General features: G+C 39.8%; 1 protein-coding gene across 2 annotated transcripts in view; it reads right to left on the minus strand.

Annotated features, from left to right (window-relative positions):
• KCNH1 (potassium voltage-gated channel subfamily H member 1) overlaps positions 1 to 21,096 on the minus strand; it is a 210,184-nt gene that overhangs the window by 165,466 nt on the left and 23,622 nt on the right. For both annotated transcript variants that reach the window (XM_080407942.1, XM_080407943.1), the window contains 3 exons: positions 17,096 to 17,219; positions 16,743 to 16,849; positions 6,257 to 6,385 (listed from right to left, as the gene is read on the minus strand). In XM_080407942.1, coding sequence (XP_080264068.1) covers positions 6,257 to 6,385; positions 16,743 to 16,849; positions 17,096 to 17,219 — 360 coding nt within the window. The remainder of the gene's footprint in view (positions 1 to 6,256; positions 6,386 to 16,742; positions 16,850 to 17,095; positions 17,220 to 21,096) is intronic.

Below are 21,096 nucleotides of genomic sequence, written 5' to 3' on the forward strand. Positions count from 1 at the left end.
TGCCAGCTGACATAGACACCCGCTTTTACTAACTAACATCGAAACACTGATAGGTAGGGCGTATTCCTGCAAGATTCAAAATTTGGCTCAAAATCTGAGGGCAAACTTTCAGTGTGGTTTTTCTTCCTGTCAACGAGTTTTCTAAGAATAAGGCTATTCAGACACAAAGAGTGCGGGGGGAAATGGAGCACCTCACCTGAGCCTTTTTGCACAAAAGCACTGCCAAACTGTGGCATGATTTGTGGCTATGAAGGCTGAGCTACTCTGGGTACCTCCCCCTCTTCCCAAGAGTCATCTCCTTTTGGAAGGTAAAGCTTAACCCATTCCTCTATCCTCAGCATCCCTCACGAGCACCTCCCCAGCCCTACATGCTGCAAATCTCATTTGTGTGTGCCTAAATTGTGCACCAAAGAACTGTTCCCATGAACATTAGATCTCTCACCATATATTCCAAACTCTCATCAGAAAACAATAGCACTGTTGCAGGCAAGAGACTTTTTAGCTCGCTTTCTGAACCAGTGCTGATCTGAAAGTGGCAGGCTGAGAGTACATACCCTAACTCTCTCCCTACATTGGGTATAGCACATGGGAGCCCAGCTTGGAGATGCACATGCCACTGTGTGATAATATGTCTGAAACCAGGCACTGAATCACCATGCAAATGTCCCAGGTGTATGAATTTCATCTTTAGGATACAACACGCTCCTCCCTATATTGCCTTCATTATTATTATTATTATTAAAGGAAGATAAAAATATGGGAACTTCAAAGTATAATTATAGTAGACCTGCAGATTGTGGCATAGGAAAATGAAAATGACAGAGAATGCCACTACTAATCCTATTGAATGATAACTTCTCCAATACTGCTTGAAAAGACAGCAGTATTTGTTGATTTTACTGCAATTTTTCTTCCAGAAGCCTAAGGACAGACAGCCTACTGCAAGTCAGATATTTAATTCAGTGAAGACAGGTCAAATAAGGAATTTAAGCCACAGAACAGAACATAAACATTAAAACCTAGCGACCATGGAGCTGATTATAGGAAGGTGGAGCTTTCCCAGACAAGAGAGTAGGTTTCAGAATGGTGTAAGAATATATTCATGTTAGTCCTGCTAGGACAGGGGGACCAGATGATATGGGTTAAGAGTTCTCTTTCAACTCAAGCAATTTCTATATCCCTACATCCATTCTTTTCCTCTAGAAACAGAGAAGATATAAATTAAATTGAAACCTAATGACCCTAGGTGACTCTCTTATAGATGTATATATTCCTCAAACAGACAAGAGCTCACACAGAAGAGAAGACAAGAAGAAGCCTGGAATTCAGGAACCAAACAAAGCTAGATGTCAGTCCCATGGTTGTGCTTGCTTGTGCCTCTGTCTTTGATTCTAACCCATTTTTATCATTGTTTGGCCTCCTTTTTCAGTTCTGCATAAAGCATCATGCAGGGACAAAGCAATGAGATGGCACTAAAACATCTCCAGTTTCAAAACAATGAAGAGCCTTCAAGATTAAAAGCAGTGATTTCAGAGTCCTGCATTCCATGATGCTCTTTCAGTTTTCCATCATTTAAGAGCAAAAAACTGAATAGAAACTACTCTTATAAACACCCAAGAAGACAAGATGCCTAGAACAGGGACAAAAGCTGTCCCCTGGGCTTTGTTTCATGGGGAAATGTGGTATTGAAATAAATCTTTGTGATGTGATGTTTAACTCATCAAGATTTCTCTTCTTTAAGGGATGAAGCTTCATTTAACAGTGCCCTTAAGTTGAAGAAACCAATTTTCGGTATTTTGAGGTGAGCATGATCTGTTGATACTCAATCCACAACAACATTTATTATTGATTTGTAGGTAGTTGTTTCCTACCACTCTCCTCAATTTGATCATAATGACTCAAATTCAAACATTAGGAAGCGTGGCAGTTACACAACCCTTGTTACCAAGTTGCTGTTCCATGACGTACGAAATCCCTAGAGTTAGAACAAGGAGCTGTTGCTTGTTAGAGAATAAGCTCATTTGTTCATGGGTCTTGTGTTCACATAGAACTGTGTAAATGTGAGTAAATCAGGATTCTAGTAGTTCTTGCCTCCACTCAAACCACCTTTGTTTTCTTGCACATCAAAGATTCCTGCTTACATTCATCATGCCTCTCTGCAGACTTAATGCTTCTTGCCTTTGAAACTTCATGACTAAAACTGTCTTATTTTTCCATCTGGACTGGGAAAGCATACCAAAGTTTCATAATATACTCACCACTTCCCTTTCATTTGTTTCCTTTTTTAAGAAAACATTTCATCTAGATGAAAGTAAAGTATAACTTAATCAAAATATTTCAAACATTGGCTCTGCTTATATAAATACATCTTTAAAAACAACAAAAAATCAGACAGCAGCAACATGAAAAAAACAAAATTAAAAAAAAAGGAAAAAAGGAAACATTTGGAGTTTTCCCTGAATTAAGATGGAGGCAATCAAAATACTGTATTTTTTGTGTAGCCCTGCTTGTGACGCAAAGGACAGCTTAGCCACAAAATGAAATAAAGCTTCTTCTGCAGAGGAGATAACTCTGCAGATGATTGCTACAAAGCACAGGAAGTTACAATAGCTAGGAGGCTAACAACTATTCTACTATATGATTCAGTGAAGTTGAATTTAATCACCTTTTTGTGTTTTAAAAAAGAAAAGTATCAAAAGCAAAAATTAGGATCCAAAGCATAATTTACAAACTTCTATAAAGCAGCATAGATGCATCTGAATATGTTCACATTGTATTCTTACATGCAAAAGCTGTTCAAGGAAACTTCTTACTAGCTAATCAGAGTGCAGGCACAGATTGTATTTGTCTGCATAAATTGTTTTCATAAAGTGATGCACTTCACTTTATACACTATTCTCAAACATTTCATACTTGCTGTGTTAGAGCTCAAACCAAAAAAAGACATATACAGACAAAATGCATGAATTCCAAATATAGCATTACTCTAAAATTCAGCTAAGAAGGTGACCTATCACTTCACAAGCCAAATTTAGCTCTGCTATAGCTTGATTTTTTCCTACTTCTACTCAAGTAAACCTATTTTTTCCTGATTTTTTTTAAAGGGGCAAGCATACGGGGAAGAATGGAAAGAGGCTGTTTAAAAATATTATATCATCACAATCACTGACAAACTATTTTTAAGTTGTTTTATTTAGAATGCACTATTTTTAAAGTTGCTGCGTTTAAAAGCAAATTTACTTAGCTTCTATGGCAGTCATAAAATAAACATCTCCTAAATTATCTGAATCAATTAACAAAGACTACAATCAGAAGTTATTTTTACATGACTTTAGAATTATTTTGTTTCATCTCTTCCAATGTCTGATATTATCAATAAAAAAAATATTAAGAATGAAAAATGGTACTGAGACCTCCTGTATCAATAAGTCACCTTTGGATAAAAGATGCCTATTCATTTTTGTGTACAAGTCAAACACCTGACATTGGAGCTCAACACTTTTCATTCATGGAGTCACTACATCATTTGCAGCTGAACAATCATGCTTCAAATTGCCAGCATGTGATAGGAAACTAAGATATACCGCAGCTAGGCAGGTTTAGCCTGACAGATTAGTTGCTCTTTAAATTGATCATGTTCTTGTACTACATAACGTATTTCTCTACATAGACACACAGGCACTGATTTTGAATAACTTAAATACTTTATGCTATGCTACTCTTCAACTACGCAAATAGCATGTATGTTAATAAAATATCTGCATTTGCAGGCAGCCTAGTACATATTAAGTAGTCATATGCACAGGAAACATTTCACATATAAACACAGTAAAACAAAAATAGTTGATAAAAGCTGAAGGTGAAAAAGGAAAAATAAATCAATTTAGCTATCAGTTTTCAGTTGTTTCAATTAAACAATACATCTATGTTCACAGTTTTAGATTTTCAGATTGGGAGTTCATTTGGGTTTAGAATATGAGAAACATTTCTATGAAAATGCTATCCTTCAAAAGCATGTTACAAAATTCCTATGTAATGTTGTACATAGCACAAAGAATATGCCCTGTTCAAAGCTCAGGTCTGTAAAAGCACTGATTCTTAGAAGAAGCTAATACAATGTTACCTTCTTTAAGATCTTCCAACAATGTTTTTCCCCTCCATGAATCCCAGAGCCCACTACAGACAATTGTTTGACACTCCATACCTGCCTTTTTCCCCCCTCATGGTAAATACTGTTGCACAATGAGATCTAATATTAAAGACATAGTCATGCATGTAAAATTCTTCGACAAATTGGCTCTTTTGCAAGAAATTCCTCATCTAGCCATCCGATGACTGTACAGTATCATCTCCTGAGATGCATGCAAGAAAATTCCAAAGCTAGTCTGTAGCAAGTAATTTATAGAAGAAAGGTATTGAGGATAAATTAAGGTTTAGAACAGAATGTGCAGTTTCATTTATATTGTGTTTGATTTGTGTATACAGCAACAGAGAACTCTCTACCAGCATGAAACTGGTGCAAATTCATTAATCTTAGGAGATTCAGAAACAATATTTGGAAGACTCATTTAGTGCATGAACCCTTCTGTACATAAAGACATAGCACTCAGGGAAGGAGTACAGAGCTATGAATCCATGGCCTCTAAATAATACACTCAGTTCTGTCTGCAACTTCTGTTAGTCACTTAGCCAGTTTCCATGGGCCAGATGAAGAAATTTTGCTTATCATCTTAACTCCTCTGCAAGTTGGTACACTTAGGTGTAGGTTTAGTGCTTATATTGCTTTAGATATGGAACTGCTAAGAATTAGCACAATCACTGTAAGAACAGCATGATTTCAAGACCCAAAGGAGATTTAAAAAAAAAATCAGCATTCCCTTCCTCCAACATACATCTCTTGAAAACAAAAAATTTACAGTGTTTCCTTGTGTTGAAAGTGAAGGAAAAACTCTTTGCACAAGAGCGCATATCACTATCACATTAAGGATCTCCTGTAAAAGCAAAGAGAAAAGACACAGCTACCACCCCTGAATGAAATTTCTGCTTGACAACTGACTAAATGAAGCAAGGGCCTTCTGTCCCAGCAAATAAACCATAGGCAGCTTTACTGCATCATGCTGATTTATCTTTGCTGTCAGTCCCCATCAGGATACAATGAAGACTACTAGGTGGGGGGTGCATGGTGGGATATACTGTAAACCCAACCTTTCTCAGAAGACATAATTTTTTAGTTTAATTAAAGCAATGAAGAACCAAACAAATAGCATTAAAAAGAGAAAAAAAAAATAACCCACATAGCCTGGAAGAAGGTATGTTTGTCAAGACTGTACTTCATTTTTCATGGTAGCAGGTGTTTCCACTTTGAGAAATTATGTTTTTAAAGAATAACATTTCAAGCATAAATGTAAATCAGTTCACCTTCACAGTAAGTTTCCTGTTTAATTTAATACTACAAATATTATTAAATACTACAAAAATGCAAACAACAGGAGAACTTACGTCTTTTTTTACCTCAGAGGACACCAGTCTCTGTAATTCTTCATATGGGTACAAAAGGTTTGTTTCTGACAGGATCTTAACCCAAGTGCAAGTTCATGCTGCTGTCTTAGCTGAGTTTGCTTCCAGGTTTCCAGGGTGTAACTCAGCAAAGGGTTAACAGCAAAACACAGTCATGCTACTTCACTCACCAGGACAGCTTAAACCTGATTCAATTTAAGATGATGGGAATTTCTTCACATGTGTTAAAGGAAACTGGTCCAGAACTTTAATGTAAGGAATACCATAATAATGGTAAGTAACATCAAGTCAGGCAGAATGAAATTCTTCAGATCTTTGCTAGACCCAAACAGGGTTAATTCCTCAGTTTCATGCACAACTTGTACAGGGCCCAAGATCCTGCGGTTCTCTCTGACATCAAAGAGGCTGTTTAGCAACATCGCGACTCCTTGAAGGCTACTCTGGAGTGTGGATTAATAATGAATTTACAAGGAAGAGCAGCACCTATTTGCTGAGTAAAGTCTGCTTCCTGAAGCACTTGGGGGTTTCATTAGCAATGACCCTTTCCAGCGCTGGCTAGAGCCAATTTGCTTAAGAAACCAGCAACCATTCGTTGCACAAATGCAGTCCCCAATGGCATAGCTACAAACTATTTTAACATCTAATTCTTTGACTTTGGTATTTAAAGGACTTCAGTTCTTTCAAGACCAGGGCAAAGAAACAGAAGCAACATGAATATATAATTGTGAAAAAGACAAACCTTTACATGAATCATCCTCAATGGGCTGCTTGAAAGCTGTTATGTCATTGAAAGTGCAAAGAAACAAAACCACTTTATCCTGCTCATTTCGAATTGGAGCAATTTTCACAAAGAACCAGACAGGTGTTCCTGGAAACAAACATATCAAAAAGTTGGTCAATGGTAGGCAGAACAGTGAATGTGCTAGTTTAGATGTTTACACTTCAAAATCAGCCACCTGTAAATGTTAGTTTAATGTTGGGTTCTTTTGCAAACCCCTTTTAGAAAAAATGACAAAGCAGTTGACAAGACTGTTAGTTAAGTTTGCTCCTCTGCCTCTCATTAGCTTTTTAGTCTTCAGGAATCCCTCACTATTTCTGGGCTTCATCTACAAAGTGAATACTTGAACTTATAAAGCGGTTTGTGATCTCCTGAAAAAGTCCCATGTACATGCAATGGTTGTGTGCACCCATTTGCTGGTTCTGTGCAGGACTTGAAAACAGGCCAACTGTGCCTAGAACACGACCATAATACAGAGTCTCAATTCAAGAGCATGACCAGTTTGGTTGAACTTACACTTTGCAAACAGGGAGCACCAACCCCTAACAACTACATCAGCCTATGCCCAGCTTCAAGAGCCAGGCTCTGGGAGCTCTGGTCAAACCTGCAATTCCTCTCATGCAAGGGAAATCCTTTGCAAGCTGCCTTGTAGCTTGCCTTGTCCTGACCCTGCTCACTTTCGCTGTGTGTGAAGCAAGACTCCACTGAATTCAGGAGAGAACAAGCCATCAGAACCAGACCATGGGCTGTGGATGGGACTAAGTTGTACTACATAAAACTGTTCTTGTCTAATTACTGCAGTAGAAAAATGACTAATGAAAACTGCTTGAGCTATTAGAGCTTGCACATCACAGGAAAAGATGATCCCAGATAACGACCCTCCAGATGCTGCTGTCAATTTTCCTTGACATGTATTCACACAGATCACCTTGAGGAGAGAAACTGTCAGTCAGCCCTGCCTTTCTATATTTCTGACAGTTCTGCTGAGGCTGCTGAAAAGACCCTCGTGATAGCAATGAAGTTTCATGTAATAAGATGGTGTCTACCACTCTTATTTCACAGGAGTCACCACACTGATTTTAGTGATATTTGAATATAAGCTGATTGGAGGGCTCAGAACAAAGCAGTTGGCTCCTGTATGTCCTAACGTGGCCTCCTTGAAGGCACTGGGTTTTACTCTGCAGTCTTAACCCTGGTCATAAAAAGATGACTCCTTCTCCAGCTATGAGATACATGGCAAGCAGAAGACTCCAGGGTCACCAGGCCTGGGCCTGCAGGGAGCTTTTACATGAGTTTTCAGAGTGTCCCTACACCCTCAACCACAACCAAAAATCTCACCATTGCTTTTGCGGGCATAAGAAGTAAGAGCCAAAAAAAAAGCATTCGCGCTTGCTTGCTATGAGCAACACTTCTCTTCCATGTCTCTTCTGAGATGTGTTTGGAAAGAAGGGTCTACATATCAGGGGTCAGTATAAGATGTACATACAAATCTTATCTTAGTGAGTGGTGATCTTAGAAGACTATTTCTTTTCTTTCTCGATCACAGGACCCTCTTCAAGGCTACAGATCAGATCCTTTTTCACCTGAATTGCTCAGTATTTTGACATGCATACTACCTGGTGTATTTCATGCAATAATTAGTTATAACAAGGGCCATTTGTGCTTCCTAACTGTCAACGGGTCACAAGGAAACCTCAGGTAGTTGACAAGTTACTGTTCAGCAAAGCAAGCAAAGGTAACTGTGTTCCCAACTATGTTAATATAACAGAGGCTGCTGCTACCAGTGCCTCACCTGGCTGTTTCCCAGCCTCTATGCTTAGCAATCTCTTCTGGCCACAGAAAGCCAGGGCATTTCCAAGACCCATGGACAACTTCCATAAATGAAGTTCAAATCCTAAGGCTCTCCTGCATAGCACAGGCAGTTTCAAACCCTGGCTGAGATTCCATGCCATATGTACAGCCACCTCTATAAACAGCAGGGTATATGATGCATGGAGGCCTCTGCTCAAAAAACACAGAAATCCAGATGGAATCACTGATGGCCATTTCTGGAGCATGCCTGCATGGCAGAAAGTATTCAGGGATATATATATATATATATATTATATTTTTTTAAGAGTTAGCATTCCTGAACAACCCCTTCCAATAAAGTATGAGAAAAAAACATGCAAAATGCAAGAAAAGATCCAGCAAGGTAACTGTGCCAGTAAAATCATCACTAACTTGCTAATGAGCTTAGAAGACACTGCCACAAAGCAGCCAACAGCAATTTTCAAGACCCTTTACACTACCCTTTCTCAGGAGCTCCTAAAATTGCCTATCTCCATTTCTTCTTGCCTACTTGTTTTTCCCATCTTCTCATGTGAACTACTCTGAGGCTGATCAAATCTGTATCTTGCTTTTCCACAGGCTCCTTGGTGACTAATTGCTTTTTATTTTACCCACTTCAACACCTTTCACTAACACTGCAACTTTTTAATCAGCCAGAATACCATCTACAGCCTTGCTTTTTGATCTTCATCTACATGTACTTGGTTTTTTTTGATTAGGGACTTTTTTTCCGCTCCCCAAAAACACTTTGCATTGTTTTGCTACTTCAAGCTACAGCCATTCTGCTATGGGCTGCTCATAATATTAACCTTCATAGCACTGAGGCAGAATTACATATTCGTCTTCATCTCTGCCTCTCACAGCTATAAAAATTTACTACCGTGCTTTTGAAGATGCTGTACACATCACAGAAACAGAAAGGATGCAATTCACCCTCTTATTCTGGCTGTTTGTCAGATGCATGCTGTCATCTTCTCTTTCTGATTATGGTATGCTCTGTTGTTGCAAGATTTTTCTAACATGTTCTGAATGCAGCAAGAGGAAGGACTTTTCCCAATAACCTGTAGAAGGCTGCTGCAGGGCAAGAAGCTTACATCAGCACTTGCCTTCAGACTCCTTTGATTCCCACTCCTGTGCTGCATTATTTATAGTAAAAAGGAAAACAAAATACTGTTTTACCTACAACTAAGTGTAGATCTTAGTGATGTGCCCCACAGCCAAAGAGAAAGAGCCAGATATTTTTGATAGCTAAAAGTAGGTGTGTTTGATGACTCTCACTATTTGGGGACCCTTGTAATTTCCAAGTGTCAGAGCACCACAAACAAGGTGTATTCCAGAGCAGAATGTAAAATCAAGGCGGCACATATGGTCTGCATAAATCATCTTCCAGTTTTGGATCCACACAGTAACACAGCAACAGTAGAAATAAGAACATGGAAAATTCTGCCAGGCCATGTACCTGTCTCCCCAACATTATCCAGCATTTTTCCCCATCGCATGTTCCCCACCACCTCGTCAGTCTCTTTTGTGAATAGGAGACAAGTGGATATAAAAATACAATCATAAGGTGACTGCTCACAGTGCTCTGCAACCAGAAGCTTATTTCGTAGAAGAACTGGGATCTGAACTGTGGGAACATGCTGAAAGGCTCAGCCAAGATGTGGCTGTGCTCAGCTTTTCCTGCATACTGGTTTAATTATCAGAAGAATTTTACTTTTTAAACATTAAACAGTTTATTTAACAATTAAACAGGAAAGGTTAAAGTATAAACCACTTATAAATCAGGTCGGAAACTACAATTTCAACCTCCTACAGGCAGCACTCACTCTTGGTGTCAAAGCGGATGTCCCTGCTCAGCCAGACAATCACTACTGGCAAGAGGCACAAACAAAGCCATTTTAACAAAAAATGTGAATTTCGGATTCAGCCTATGGGTTATTCAGGCAGTGAAACTGAAGCACCTTTCAGAGCTCTCACAGTAAAACAAGAGTAACTTCCCCACCACGCAGAAACTGTTTACCAGTATTTCCAACAATACATCTACTTCCATTTACATTTGGTGTTCAGTCCTGGCAAGCTCTCCCACCAATGAAGTTTAATGATAATACCAATGCATAAACAAAGAAGTAAACACATTCTGTTAGATTTGGAATCAACAATGAAAGAATCCAGAGTTTCTCTAATGACACAGGACCAACCCTGCTAAAAAGGGGAATGTCACTTCAAAGCTGGTAAAGAAGCAGTGTGAACAACTGGGAAGATATGAAAATCTACAGTGAACTTCTGACAGTAGCTATAGGACCAGCTTGTCTCACGGTACCAAAGCTAATCCCAGAATTCACAGATGCAGCTCTTAATAGTCTTCACTGGCCTAAGCACAGTACTTGCAGTGTTGCCTTAAAGGCAAGACAATTTTAAGAGCTGTGATCCAAGTCCCAAGTCTTCCCCAGATGAACACGCAGTAAATATCTCCACACCATGTAATTTCCTACCTGTAACACAAATACTACTGTCTCTTCCCTCTCCTATTTTCTAGTCCTGTGTATTTCAACAGGGATATGTTTGGCCACTTGCTGAGCAGGAACACCAGCATTTAACAAGCCATTTAACTTTGGCTGAGGTTCTTCAGAAACTCTCATAATATCAAAGTGAACGAAACATTAAAGGTCTGTTCTGGCTTCTCCCCTCAAGCATAGTGATGAACTCTCCTTCAGTTTTGCCTCTTGTCAAACAAAAACAGGCTACAACAAAAATCAAAATCACTGTCTAAATACGCTCTTTCCTCATACCTTGAACCACTTAACCAAAGAGGTCAGCTGTTTTTCAAAACTACAAAAAGTAAATTGTTTAAATAAAACTGCAACACAGGTTTTGTTTCCACAAAGTAAAACAAAATTTGTTTATAAATACAATGAAAAAACCATGTTTTGACAATTCAGCTGACATCTTAACTGCCCTCACTGAATGGGGCAAGTTTCCTCAAAGCAGCACAACCTCTGGTTACCTGATAACGTCTCAATCAGTCATCAGACAGGTATTGTCCTGAAGGTAAACAGCCAAGCAGTATGGAAATTAAAAGGATAGAAGCATGTGCTGTGTCTCCACTAATTCCCACATGCAGCAATGCAAACAACAGGACTTCAGTTATCTAAACAGCATGGGTGACCATTAGAGTCAGCTCTCACAGGCTTTCACTTATGCCCAGGTATTCAGTGTGACAGTTTCTCTCTGTCACACACAGACTGAATAGTTTGTCCAATATCAAATTAGCAAACCATCTGATGAGATGTGATCAGAAAGTTAGGCAAGCCACGATACCCACACAGATTTTAACTAGGAGCACAGAGAAGCCTGTGACATTTGACCATGCAAGACAAAGAGCAAAAGCCTCCTACAGACTCTGCCTTCTAGCAGGGTGTACACTGAATGAGAACAAACCAACATAGCTCACCACTCCATGCCAGCATTAATAGACCTTAAAATACATTTCCAGCACTTTAAAAGCTGTTACCTTCATGTCTTCCTCATCTGGTGCTGCTATGCTCTGGCAGCTAATGCTTCTAAAGGTCAAATCTTTACATGCTAAGGTAAGGAAAATCAATTTCAGTCCCCAAAGGTGGAATCACTGTGCACAGGGATTATCCTATGACACCGAAACAACACTGTAGAAAAAGGTTCAGCACATGCCCTTGTACTGCAGCAGTCTTGATATGGTTTACCTAATCCTGGGTTCTCTGAAGAACAGAAAGTGAGTATAAGAAAGGCAGAGAGACACAGGGAAGACTTGAAATCTTCTTTCCATTTACCTCAGATAAAATATTTAAGGATTACTACTGGGAAGCCTTACTGTTCTGTATATGTTTGAGGACATGACACCAGGTCTTGGTTGCCAACATATTTGAAATTGACAAGGTCAATGGAATTACCAGTTTTATGAATCCAAAACCCTTAGATTTGACCTTGCTGAAAGCAACTGAACTCATGCAGATGGATTTCACTGAAAAGGAGATGCTGGTGTGCATACTGCTTGACAAATATGGAGCTAGATTTCAATGGGAGGCTCAGGAGGATACATGCCACATTACTCCAACACCCTCATTCTTTCCTACTTCTGGCCCTATGCAACGATTTTGTTTAGCAAAGCTCTCCATCTGGAAACACTAGAGGCACAGCACACACTAATATAAATTATTTTAACCAATAGCAGCTATGAGAAACTCTCCCTACTGGTGGGATATCACAGGTCTACCACCCTGAAGTGAATTTTGCTCTCTATAAATTAGGATAGGGTTGTTTGTCTGAGTTTTAACCTCTGTAGAAAGCACTGGTCCCAAAAATAAGTACAAGTAGAATCTGCCAAATACTACTTTGGGCTTATTTGTCATTCTTTGACATCTTAAAGCCTTCTAATATGCGGGGGGGGGGGGGGGGGCGTGTCATATGTGTTAACAAAATATCCAACAAACAAACTATCCACACACAAATACTCATGGTATTAAATCTGTACAACATTCAAGCACCCAGAAAAACAGGGAAGTGAACCCTGGGACAAACTGAAAGTGAAGCCCAGCCTTGGGGACTCTCACTATAACATATGTACTCAGAGGAGAGGTACTGCTTATCTAAGCCACTTTGTAGAGTGCAAACTAATTACCTGCAGCATACTCTTTGGCTGTTGCCATTCCACTGGCCCCACCTGTAGAAAACCTCTGAGAAAAAAGAAATTATAAAAAGGTGTCTTATCACTCTCTGTAGTACTGTTGCAGACTGTAATCAATGGGAATGCCTTTGCTCAGACAGGGGACACCTGAAGGCTCTTTGTAACTCTTCATATACTTTAGTTTTGAAGAGTCCAGCCCACTTCAGATATTCTTACACTGAAGCAGATCAAGTACTGCATAGAAAAGGGGGTTAGATTTCAAATGGGCGCCACTTTATATTCTTACAAAAGCTTACTTCAGCAATAATGGAAGCAAGTGCATCTAGAAGAAGCCTGCTTTTGCACTGCTTGTAACCCAGACCTATACTGTAGATGGAAAACTAGGCAAAGTAACTCCAAGTTTAATTTACTGCGCCATTTTATTTTATGAGGCTGACCGTAAAGTGTAAGAACCTAACAAATATCTGTCAAAGTCTCATAAGAAGTCAGATGCTTAAGCTGCATGAGTTCAAATAAACTAAGATATGACTGAGACTAGATACAAAATATTTTCTAATACATTAGGCCATATTCTTCCTTGGTGTAAGTTAACATAACTCCACTGATTTCAGTGAGACTTAGCAATGTTTTGATTTTCCTATATAAAAATAAACAATACTTCCAGCATCACTGAACGCTCACATCTAATCAAACAATGGCACTGAAGCTCTCACATGAAATTACTGTCAACCCGCCTCTTGTCATTTTGCAGTGCAGATTAAAGGAAGCTTTCACTTTGTCTCTTTCCAGGTATGACCATGAATTCCCACTGAATGCAACAGGAATGTAACAGGATCAGAGCAACAATGACAAAAATCTGGTGGCTGTGCACCTGCTTGCTCCAATTGCTTCCAATTATCCTGAAGGAGCTCTGCATTAGAAATTCCAGAGAATAACAATGATCACCACATATCTGCTAAGTAATCAAGGGCCTAGCCCAAGGAACCATCAAAAATCTCTATCAAATCTTAACTTTAAGTTCTGAAAAGAGGGAGGATAGTCACTTTTGGATGCAGGCAGGGCTGGACAGAGAAACAGGAGGTCAGGGTAAAGATAGTACCCATAAATGCAAACATGACAAAGGCAGAAAATTGTATCATCATTCTTCTGAATATTATAGCCTGTGTTGTTTCTGGAGTTGATACTGTGAAATTCAATGAGGCTGGTGGATATACTATACCGATCAACATCTGGATGGGGAATTCTTAACAGACAACCAAGTAAAGACTAGCACTGGACCACCACCATGGAGAGCGCTGTGTCAAAAAAACCCTATCACTTCTAGTAGCATTAGTAATTGTCTCAATCTATTGTTGACATGTCTAGTGGAAGATCAGGACATAATTGTTACTCAGAGAAAGAGGGAGATGACTGCTGCTCATAAAAATACAAGATGAAGATTGACCTGCACTAGCAACACCATAATTAACTTGAAACTCCTGCTTTGTTTTCCTTCTTTCCCCCAAAAAGGATAGAGATTGTATTGTTAAAACAGCTATAAGTGTGTTAAATGTGCAGGCTGTGGAAAATGTACCAATCATTGAACAACACAAAAATGGAAGGAAAACTTGCTATGTATTATGACTCTTAGCTCATGGGGTGGGAGTGGTCAGGTAAAGAACAATAAAAATCTACTTCCTCTCTGATTTACTGGCTAATTTGAAGAAGAAAATTGAATGAGGGAAGAACAGAGAGACAAAAAAAAAAAAAACCCAAAAAACAAAAAAAAAAAGAACAAAGAGCAGAAAAAAGACGCCTAACAAAATCTGGGGTCCTTTCGAAAACCTTCAAAATGAGAGCAGGTTGAAACCAATCATGTTTACTGCCCAAGCAGGCAACTGCCATAGTTGCAGGCAGAGGCAAGGTGCCCACAAAGGCACATGCTAAGTAACTGGTAAACAACACTGTTTTCTATAATGTGGCTTATTCTGAGAAAAAGCTCCAGGGTGTCCCCTTTCTGGCACTTTTTAGTTACAACTCTCTAGTGTTACTAGCCAGTCTCTGTAACAGTAGTTAATGTACCTCTAAGGCTACAAATCTAACAAACAAGAAAAGTACTGCATTTCGTTAAACTTAAAAGCAAGCTCTGTGCTTTCCTTTTTCCCATGCCTGTGACCCTCTGTGCTCACACCAGAGCCATCACAGCTCTGCTTTTTGGCATGTTGCACAACACAGCTTCTGCACAGCTGGGCTTTGTTCTAGGCCACCTCTCCTCAGGGAAGTGCACAGCAGGGCAGGAGACATTCCTCACTCCATGGTTACCTTGCTTTAATTCTGCATAAAAGACAGAGAGGCCCCAGGCCCTACTACAGGCCATATGCTGCAGCAATGACAGAAGACTAGCTGCATAATCTCTTGGTGCCAAATCACTGTTAACTAAGAGAATTCCAGAGCCTCCTAGATCCCATGACTGCAGCTTATTTACTTGGCTTTGGATGCATAAATGTGAGCTGCATATGGTCCCTACGGCCACTAACTGAGCTTGGAATAGAAATCAGCTTTAAGAAATAGGTAAACATTGGAGGCAGGTAACACTCGAAGGAAAGAAGCACAAATCAAGGCCATTCAGATAGCGCATATAACTTTTCAAATGCATTGGACCAGCAAAGCTGTGCTCCCGAAGAGCCCTCAGCAATGGTACCGTGTCAAAGGTCATGATGCTTTGGACAGGCTAAAAAGAGAAGACAACAACTAGAAGAGAGATGAAGGGAAAATCTCTCAAGGACTTTTTTTTTCTTCTCTAAAAAAATAACAAAAAAACATTCCATCTACTTTTGCACCACCACTTCTTAGAAGACCAGCTTAATTCTGATAGAAAACAAGCAGCTCCACACATCCACTGATCAATAACTAACATCAATCAAGCACTGATCGAGCACTAACATCAGTAAGTATTATCTTTTAGCTTTTGTGAAGTGCCTGTGGTTCTCTCACCAAACTCCATCACTACTAGCTGGTCATTTCTGCAGAAATACCAATAGTTCACACATACAGATAGATTGGATAACCTTTCCCCAGAAAACTGGTCTTTGTAACAAGAAACAAAGCAGCAAAGAGGTTAACTGTCAAAAATTACATCATACCAGCCTACATTATATTTTGTGTTTGAAGCCCCCCATACCCACTAATGTGGAACTGACCAAAATGATCATCACAGGTGTAATGGGAAGAAGCTGCTAGCAGAATGCTTCTGCAAGGTACCCTCCCCTGTACACAGACACTACCAGTTCCATGATTAGAAAGCAAAATTGTTAAGAGCAAAACAAGTTACAGAATGTAGACTTTCAGCTTAACATTTGGCCAGGCTGAAGACCTCAGTGTACTTATATTTCAGGTGACATTAAGTAGATGAAAATAACTGTGCCATGACATAGTCCACACTAGATGGGACAAGTCCTGGGCAAGTAGTTCATCTGCTGACATATGCCGTTACAGACAGACTGAAATTCCTAAGAAAAAAAATCATATCCAAATTAAGGAATTTTTGTCCAAAACAAAAGTTTCATGTGAAAACATCAGAAGTAGTTCAGCTTCCAAAACAAAGGATGGGTTCTTTTTATTCCAAAGCTACATCTAAATATTGGCTTTGCTATATCAAATTGGTAAAATATGAAAAAGTATGTTCTCTGTAAACCTAGCCTGTGTATTATCATTGCTGATGGAATCTTGAGTATTGTCTTAAAGCATCACACAAAAATTGCTCTAAACATCAGAACAGGTTAGAGAGCTCTGTCTGCCTCCCTGAGTGACTTTCATCCCTAATGTTCTCATTTCTCCCTTGTAGGTCAACTGGTAGAACTGGGGCTTATTTAGCCCTAGATAAAGAAGAGTCCTCCAGCTGACAGACTTGCACTTTACACTATTATGTAAAACAACTTTACACACCTACATTAACAAAGAAACCAATCAACTACTTACTGTTCTTCTTGTACATCAAGATTTCAAAGGAGTTCATCTCATAATTCTCAAATGTTTGCCGGACCTTGTCAATTGTATCTTTGTCTGTCAGCTCTCCATACATAAAACTGCAAATAAAGCAAGAAATTCAAGTCAGATACTAGACAAAGGCACAAAGCCATTTGTTTACAGTGTGAAAAGGACCTATTTAGAAATAGCCGTTCTTTGGTTTTCTTTCACCTGGAAAGCGTATTTGACAGATGCAGCCCCAGGAGATAACAGATAAAACTGGAATAAACAGATTACTTTTCTCCTCAAGCAACAAGCACAACACTACAAGCTATTTAACAGAAAATAAATCTGTTCTCAAATACCTGCAGGTGCTGCTTTTTTGCATAACTTCTGCTCTGTGATATCCTGATAGCTTGCAAAATCCATCGTTGCTGTAGACAATGGGCCAATCCACTATCTGGGCATTACCCAAGACAAAATTAGTGTCTGTTTGAAAGAGCACATCAGTTAGATATTAGACAAGGCTATGGTTGCATTAGAGGAAATACTCATTTCAGGACCCAATCCTGATGGCTTCAGTCCCTGCACAGCTTTTCCCAGATACTATTCTCACTGCGGTCAACAGGATTATTCACGGTTTTAATTTTAAGTAAATCCTTTTTTTTAAAAAAATCAACATATTAATTACTCATGCAAAAGCCCAAGAGGATGGTTTTATGCAAATGGAACAGGATGGTTAAGCAGGTAAAAATTCATCTCTTGACTGAGGACAGATGCACCAAACTGCTTCCTTCTGTGCCACATGCACTGACCCACCATGACACTCAGTTTGAATGTGAAGCCTCTTAACACACAGCCAAAACATCACACAAGTGATACTGCTCCTCTCTGAATGCAGACACAGTGGCTCCTCTCAGTATCACCTTCACTGCTGGCCACACAAGCTCAAACACTTCTTGTGTGACATGTATGGCTCCAAACATGGACACAGTGCTCCAAACTAGACACCGGAGAACTAGGGTTAGTACTTACACCAGCAGAAAAAACTTTTGTTTGCTGTACAAGCCAGGAGAAAATTCAATCAGTAAGAAAAAGAACTGAGCTGGATTCATGCCTCCATTCTCACTGGATCTGTGCATGTTACTCTTTTTTTTTTTTTTATGATTGCTATTTCAATTCAGTTATGAACACACTCAATGCTGGGCCCAGGTCTTGCTTATCTTTGCTGCTTTGGCTCTTGTGCAGTCAACTAACTACGCCTGCACCAAGAGGCATCGGTGCTGCTGCTTGGACACTGGCGGCAGGGGGAGATTGGTGACCCCTTTCACACCTGCAAAGACCCCCCTGGCTTTTGAAAGAAAAGGCTAGGCAGTCACACAAGATTAAGAGGCATTCGTGTTGAAAGGGAGCCTTTAAGGGAGTCCGCTACACTACCTACTTTTCAGGATCTACCCGCAACTGCTTGAATATACATAGCTGTCCTTAATGCCTCCTGCAACCAAGAGACAGAAACAAGATATTTTACCAATTAATTGCAAATTGTTTATTTTAGCTTTCCCTTCCAAAATCTTTTGTCCCATTGCAAACTTCAAGTGAATTTAAAGAAGACATTCCCATAGCTATCTAAATCCATTGCCCAGTCCCCTGAGCATGATTAAGTGTGACTTTATACACTCTTTAGAATGAAATACATCAGTAGTATAACTTCAGGACATATTAACTGCTTTGTTTGTCACAGTCTCTTTTAAATACTATGGGGTTTGCTTGGTTGAAGCTTTTTGTTCCAAAGAAAAAAAATGTCTTTTACCCCTTCTTATGAATAAGTAAGCCAAGTAATTTCTCATTGCTAAAGTAAGTGATTTTCAGTGTCTGTTATAAACACTGCATTGTACTGTGCTAAGATATTTTTAGATTTTCATCAGGAAGTACAAAACAAATGACAAAAAATACGCAAATACAAATACTAGGCCAGGTCCTGCCCTGATCTGAACGGTATTATTGCATGCATGCATTCCTTCCCACCATCTCCCCTTCTCAAAAGGTAACTTAGCCTTTCTTCCACTTCCTCAAGAGCTTCTTGAATAACTTCTATTAGCTTAAGCAGAGGCCTTCCTTTCACACTTAAACCTCAATAGTCTTTGGACAAATAACCTCTTTTTTTGTTAAAAGCTATATAGAGCGCCTTTCTGATGACCGTTACTGTGGTAATCCTACTTTTATCTAGCCTTGCAACATTTCTGACAGTTCTCTTATCCCCTTCCTACAGGTAAAAACAAAGCACTAAGTCCACAAAAGGATTTAAGCATCAAAACATGAGACTGCTACCGCCTAGCCCCTAGATGCCCAGCTCTCAAAGACTTCGTATCTGGAAGCTCTGTCCATAGAGTTGGTAAGGTAGAACTGAAAAGCATTAGCACAACAAACAGAAACCTGCTCAAATTAAATTATGGAAAACAATGGAAAAATAGGATATTTTAAGGTTGGGGGTTTTCCCTTTCCTAGATTACCTATGATACCAATATTTTAACATAAGCCCAGTTCTCACAGAAAGTACCCAAGATTCTTCACCATAATTGCAGAAGCTAAAGAATGACATTGCCACTTGCTTTAGTTTTGGCCCAATGAAGCCTGATTTGTTGGGACTGGCAGTTTCTAATACATGCTTAGAGAACACGCACCTATTTTACTCCTCCCTGACAGCCTAGCAGTTTGGGTGTTCTCCTACAAGACGTGGGGCTACCTGAGTGAAAGCTCAGCCTTCAACTCCTGAATGATTGTTCTAATTATCAAGCTACCAAAGAGAACAAATGCCAACATCCTTACCATATAAGTTTCTAAGCCAGTGTGACTCAGCTGCCGTATTTTATGCATCCCTATTAGGCAATCCCATTAGTCTACGTTGGGTGAGCATCTCCAGGAGGTGGAGGTATAATGCTTCAATGGAGAGTCCAGATTTGGTTTAGTTGAGAGTTACAACCTTTATGTACCCTACAAAGCTTTAGAGGCAAAACCTTGGGCACCTATCAATTCAAGGAGAAAGTCAGAAGTTTTGATGATCCCACTGTTTTGTAAGTCACTTCTAGCTAGTTCCCACTTCATGCATCTTCACCCTTCTTTGATACAGGCTTTGCATATCTTAGAAACACAGAGGAAGTAAATATTGAAGCTGGACCCATTCTCCGGAGTCACCACCACACCCCTGACTCATCTTTGGGCTTGCTCCTCCAGCTCTATTGCCACACTTTTTTAGTACTTGCCCTGGGGTCATCCCCAGAACCAACAAAATGCCCTGCAAGAACCAGTGCTTAGGAACTCCTCAGGTAGCTGAAAGCCTGGAGAGGGGCCATTGGCTTCTGTGAGCACTGCAGCCAGGCAGCCAGGAGAAGATGTAGTGTAGCTCAATCCAAACTGACGGGCCAGGAAAGAGGTTTCAAACCCACTGCTCTCTGCCAGCTTTCCTTGGGAGGTTACCAGGCCTAGGATGATCAGTTCCTTTGTTCTTGATTTTGTTGCAAAAAGAGAGACTGTCTGCACCAGTGGTTTCCAAACTTTATGTACCCACTTTTTTCTTTTTTTTAAACTTGCTGTGGCCTAACAGACCACAGAGTGGGAGCCCCAGCATCTGAAAAGAAAGGGTCTTGCAGACAAAGAGGAATTTATTTCCAGTTACTCACTCCTCTTCCCAGATCTCTTTAAAGGCAAAACAATGACACAACAGCAGTTCTGTGCCTACGTGGAGAACACGCCTGCATTTCTTCAGAAGGAGCATCTCTGACAATGGTATTTTGCCTGTGTGAACACTGGCAAGACACAGCATAAAATAAGGACTCCCGCTTACAACACCCCTGCATAGGTTATTCTGACAGATAATCTGGAGGTAGAAGCGCTGTTCTCATTGTTATTGTTTACATTCAATTGCATTGACATCCCTGACAACGTGCTTGGAGACAGCTCATAATGCGTTAAACAATTGTTTCTAACATAAGAAAATATTAAGTAACATCCACTGAGGCAAATATTGCTTCTCCATCTACAGGGGCACAGGGTCCTAGAGGCCAGGAAACAGCTGTAGTTTTGTTGCACAACAGGAACAAGGGATGCCCTAGTGAACTCTCTGAGCATTGCAAGGCAAAGCTCTTTGGGGACTCACAAGTAGGTCAAAGCCACGAAAGGAGCAGGTCAGAAGAAGACCATGAAGAAATCCACTGCTAAATTCTCTTCAAAGACAGGAGGTTAAATGTGCATGTGATAGCTGTGGTACTCAAACTTTAGTGACTTGAGGCACCTCTTTGAAAGGACTCAAAGGACTCCCTTACCAGGAAATCAATTTCTATCACAATGTCGGTTGGGTTAGTGGTATTGC

This window comes from Falco punctatus (genome assembly GCF_963210335.1).
Source record: "Falco punctatus genome assembly, chromosome: 12".
Classification (NCBI taxonomy): Eukaryota; Metazoa; Chordata; class Aves; order Falconiformes; family Falconidae; genus Falco; species Falco punctatus.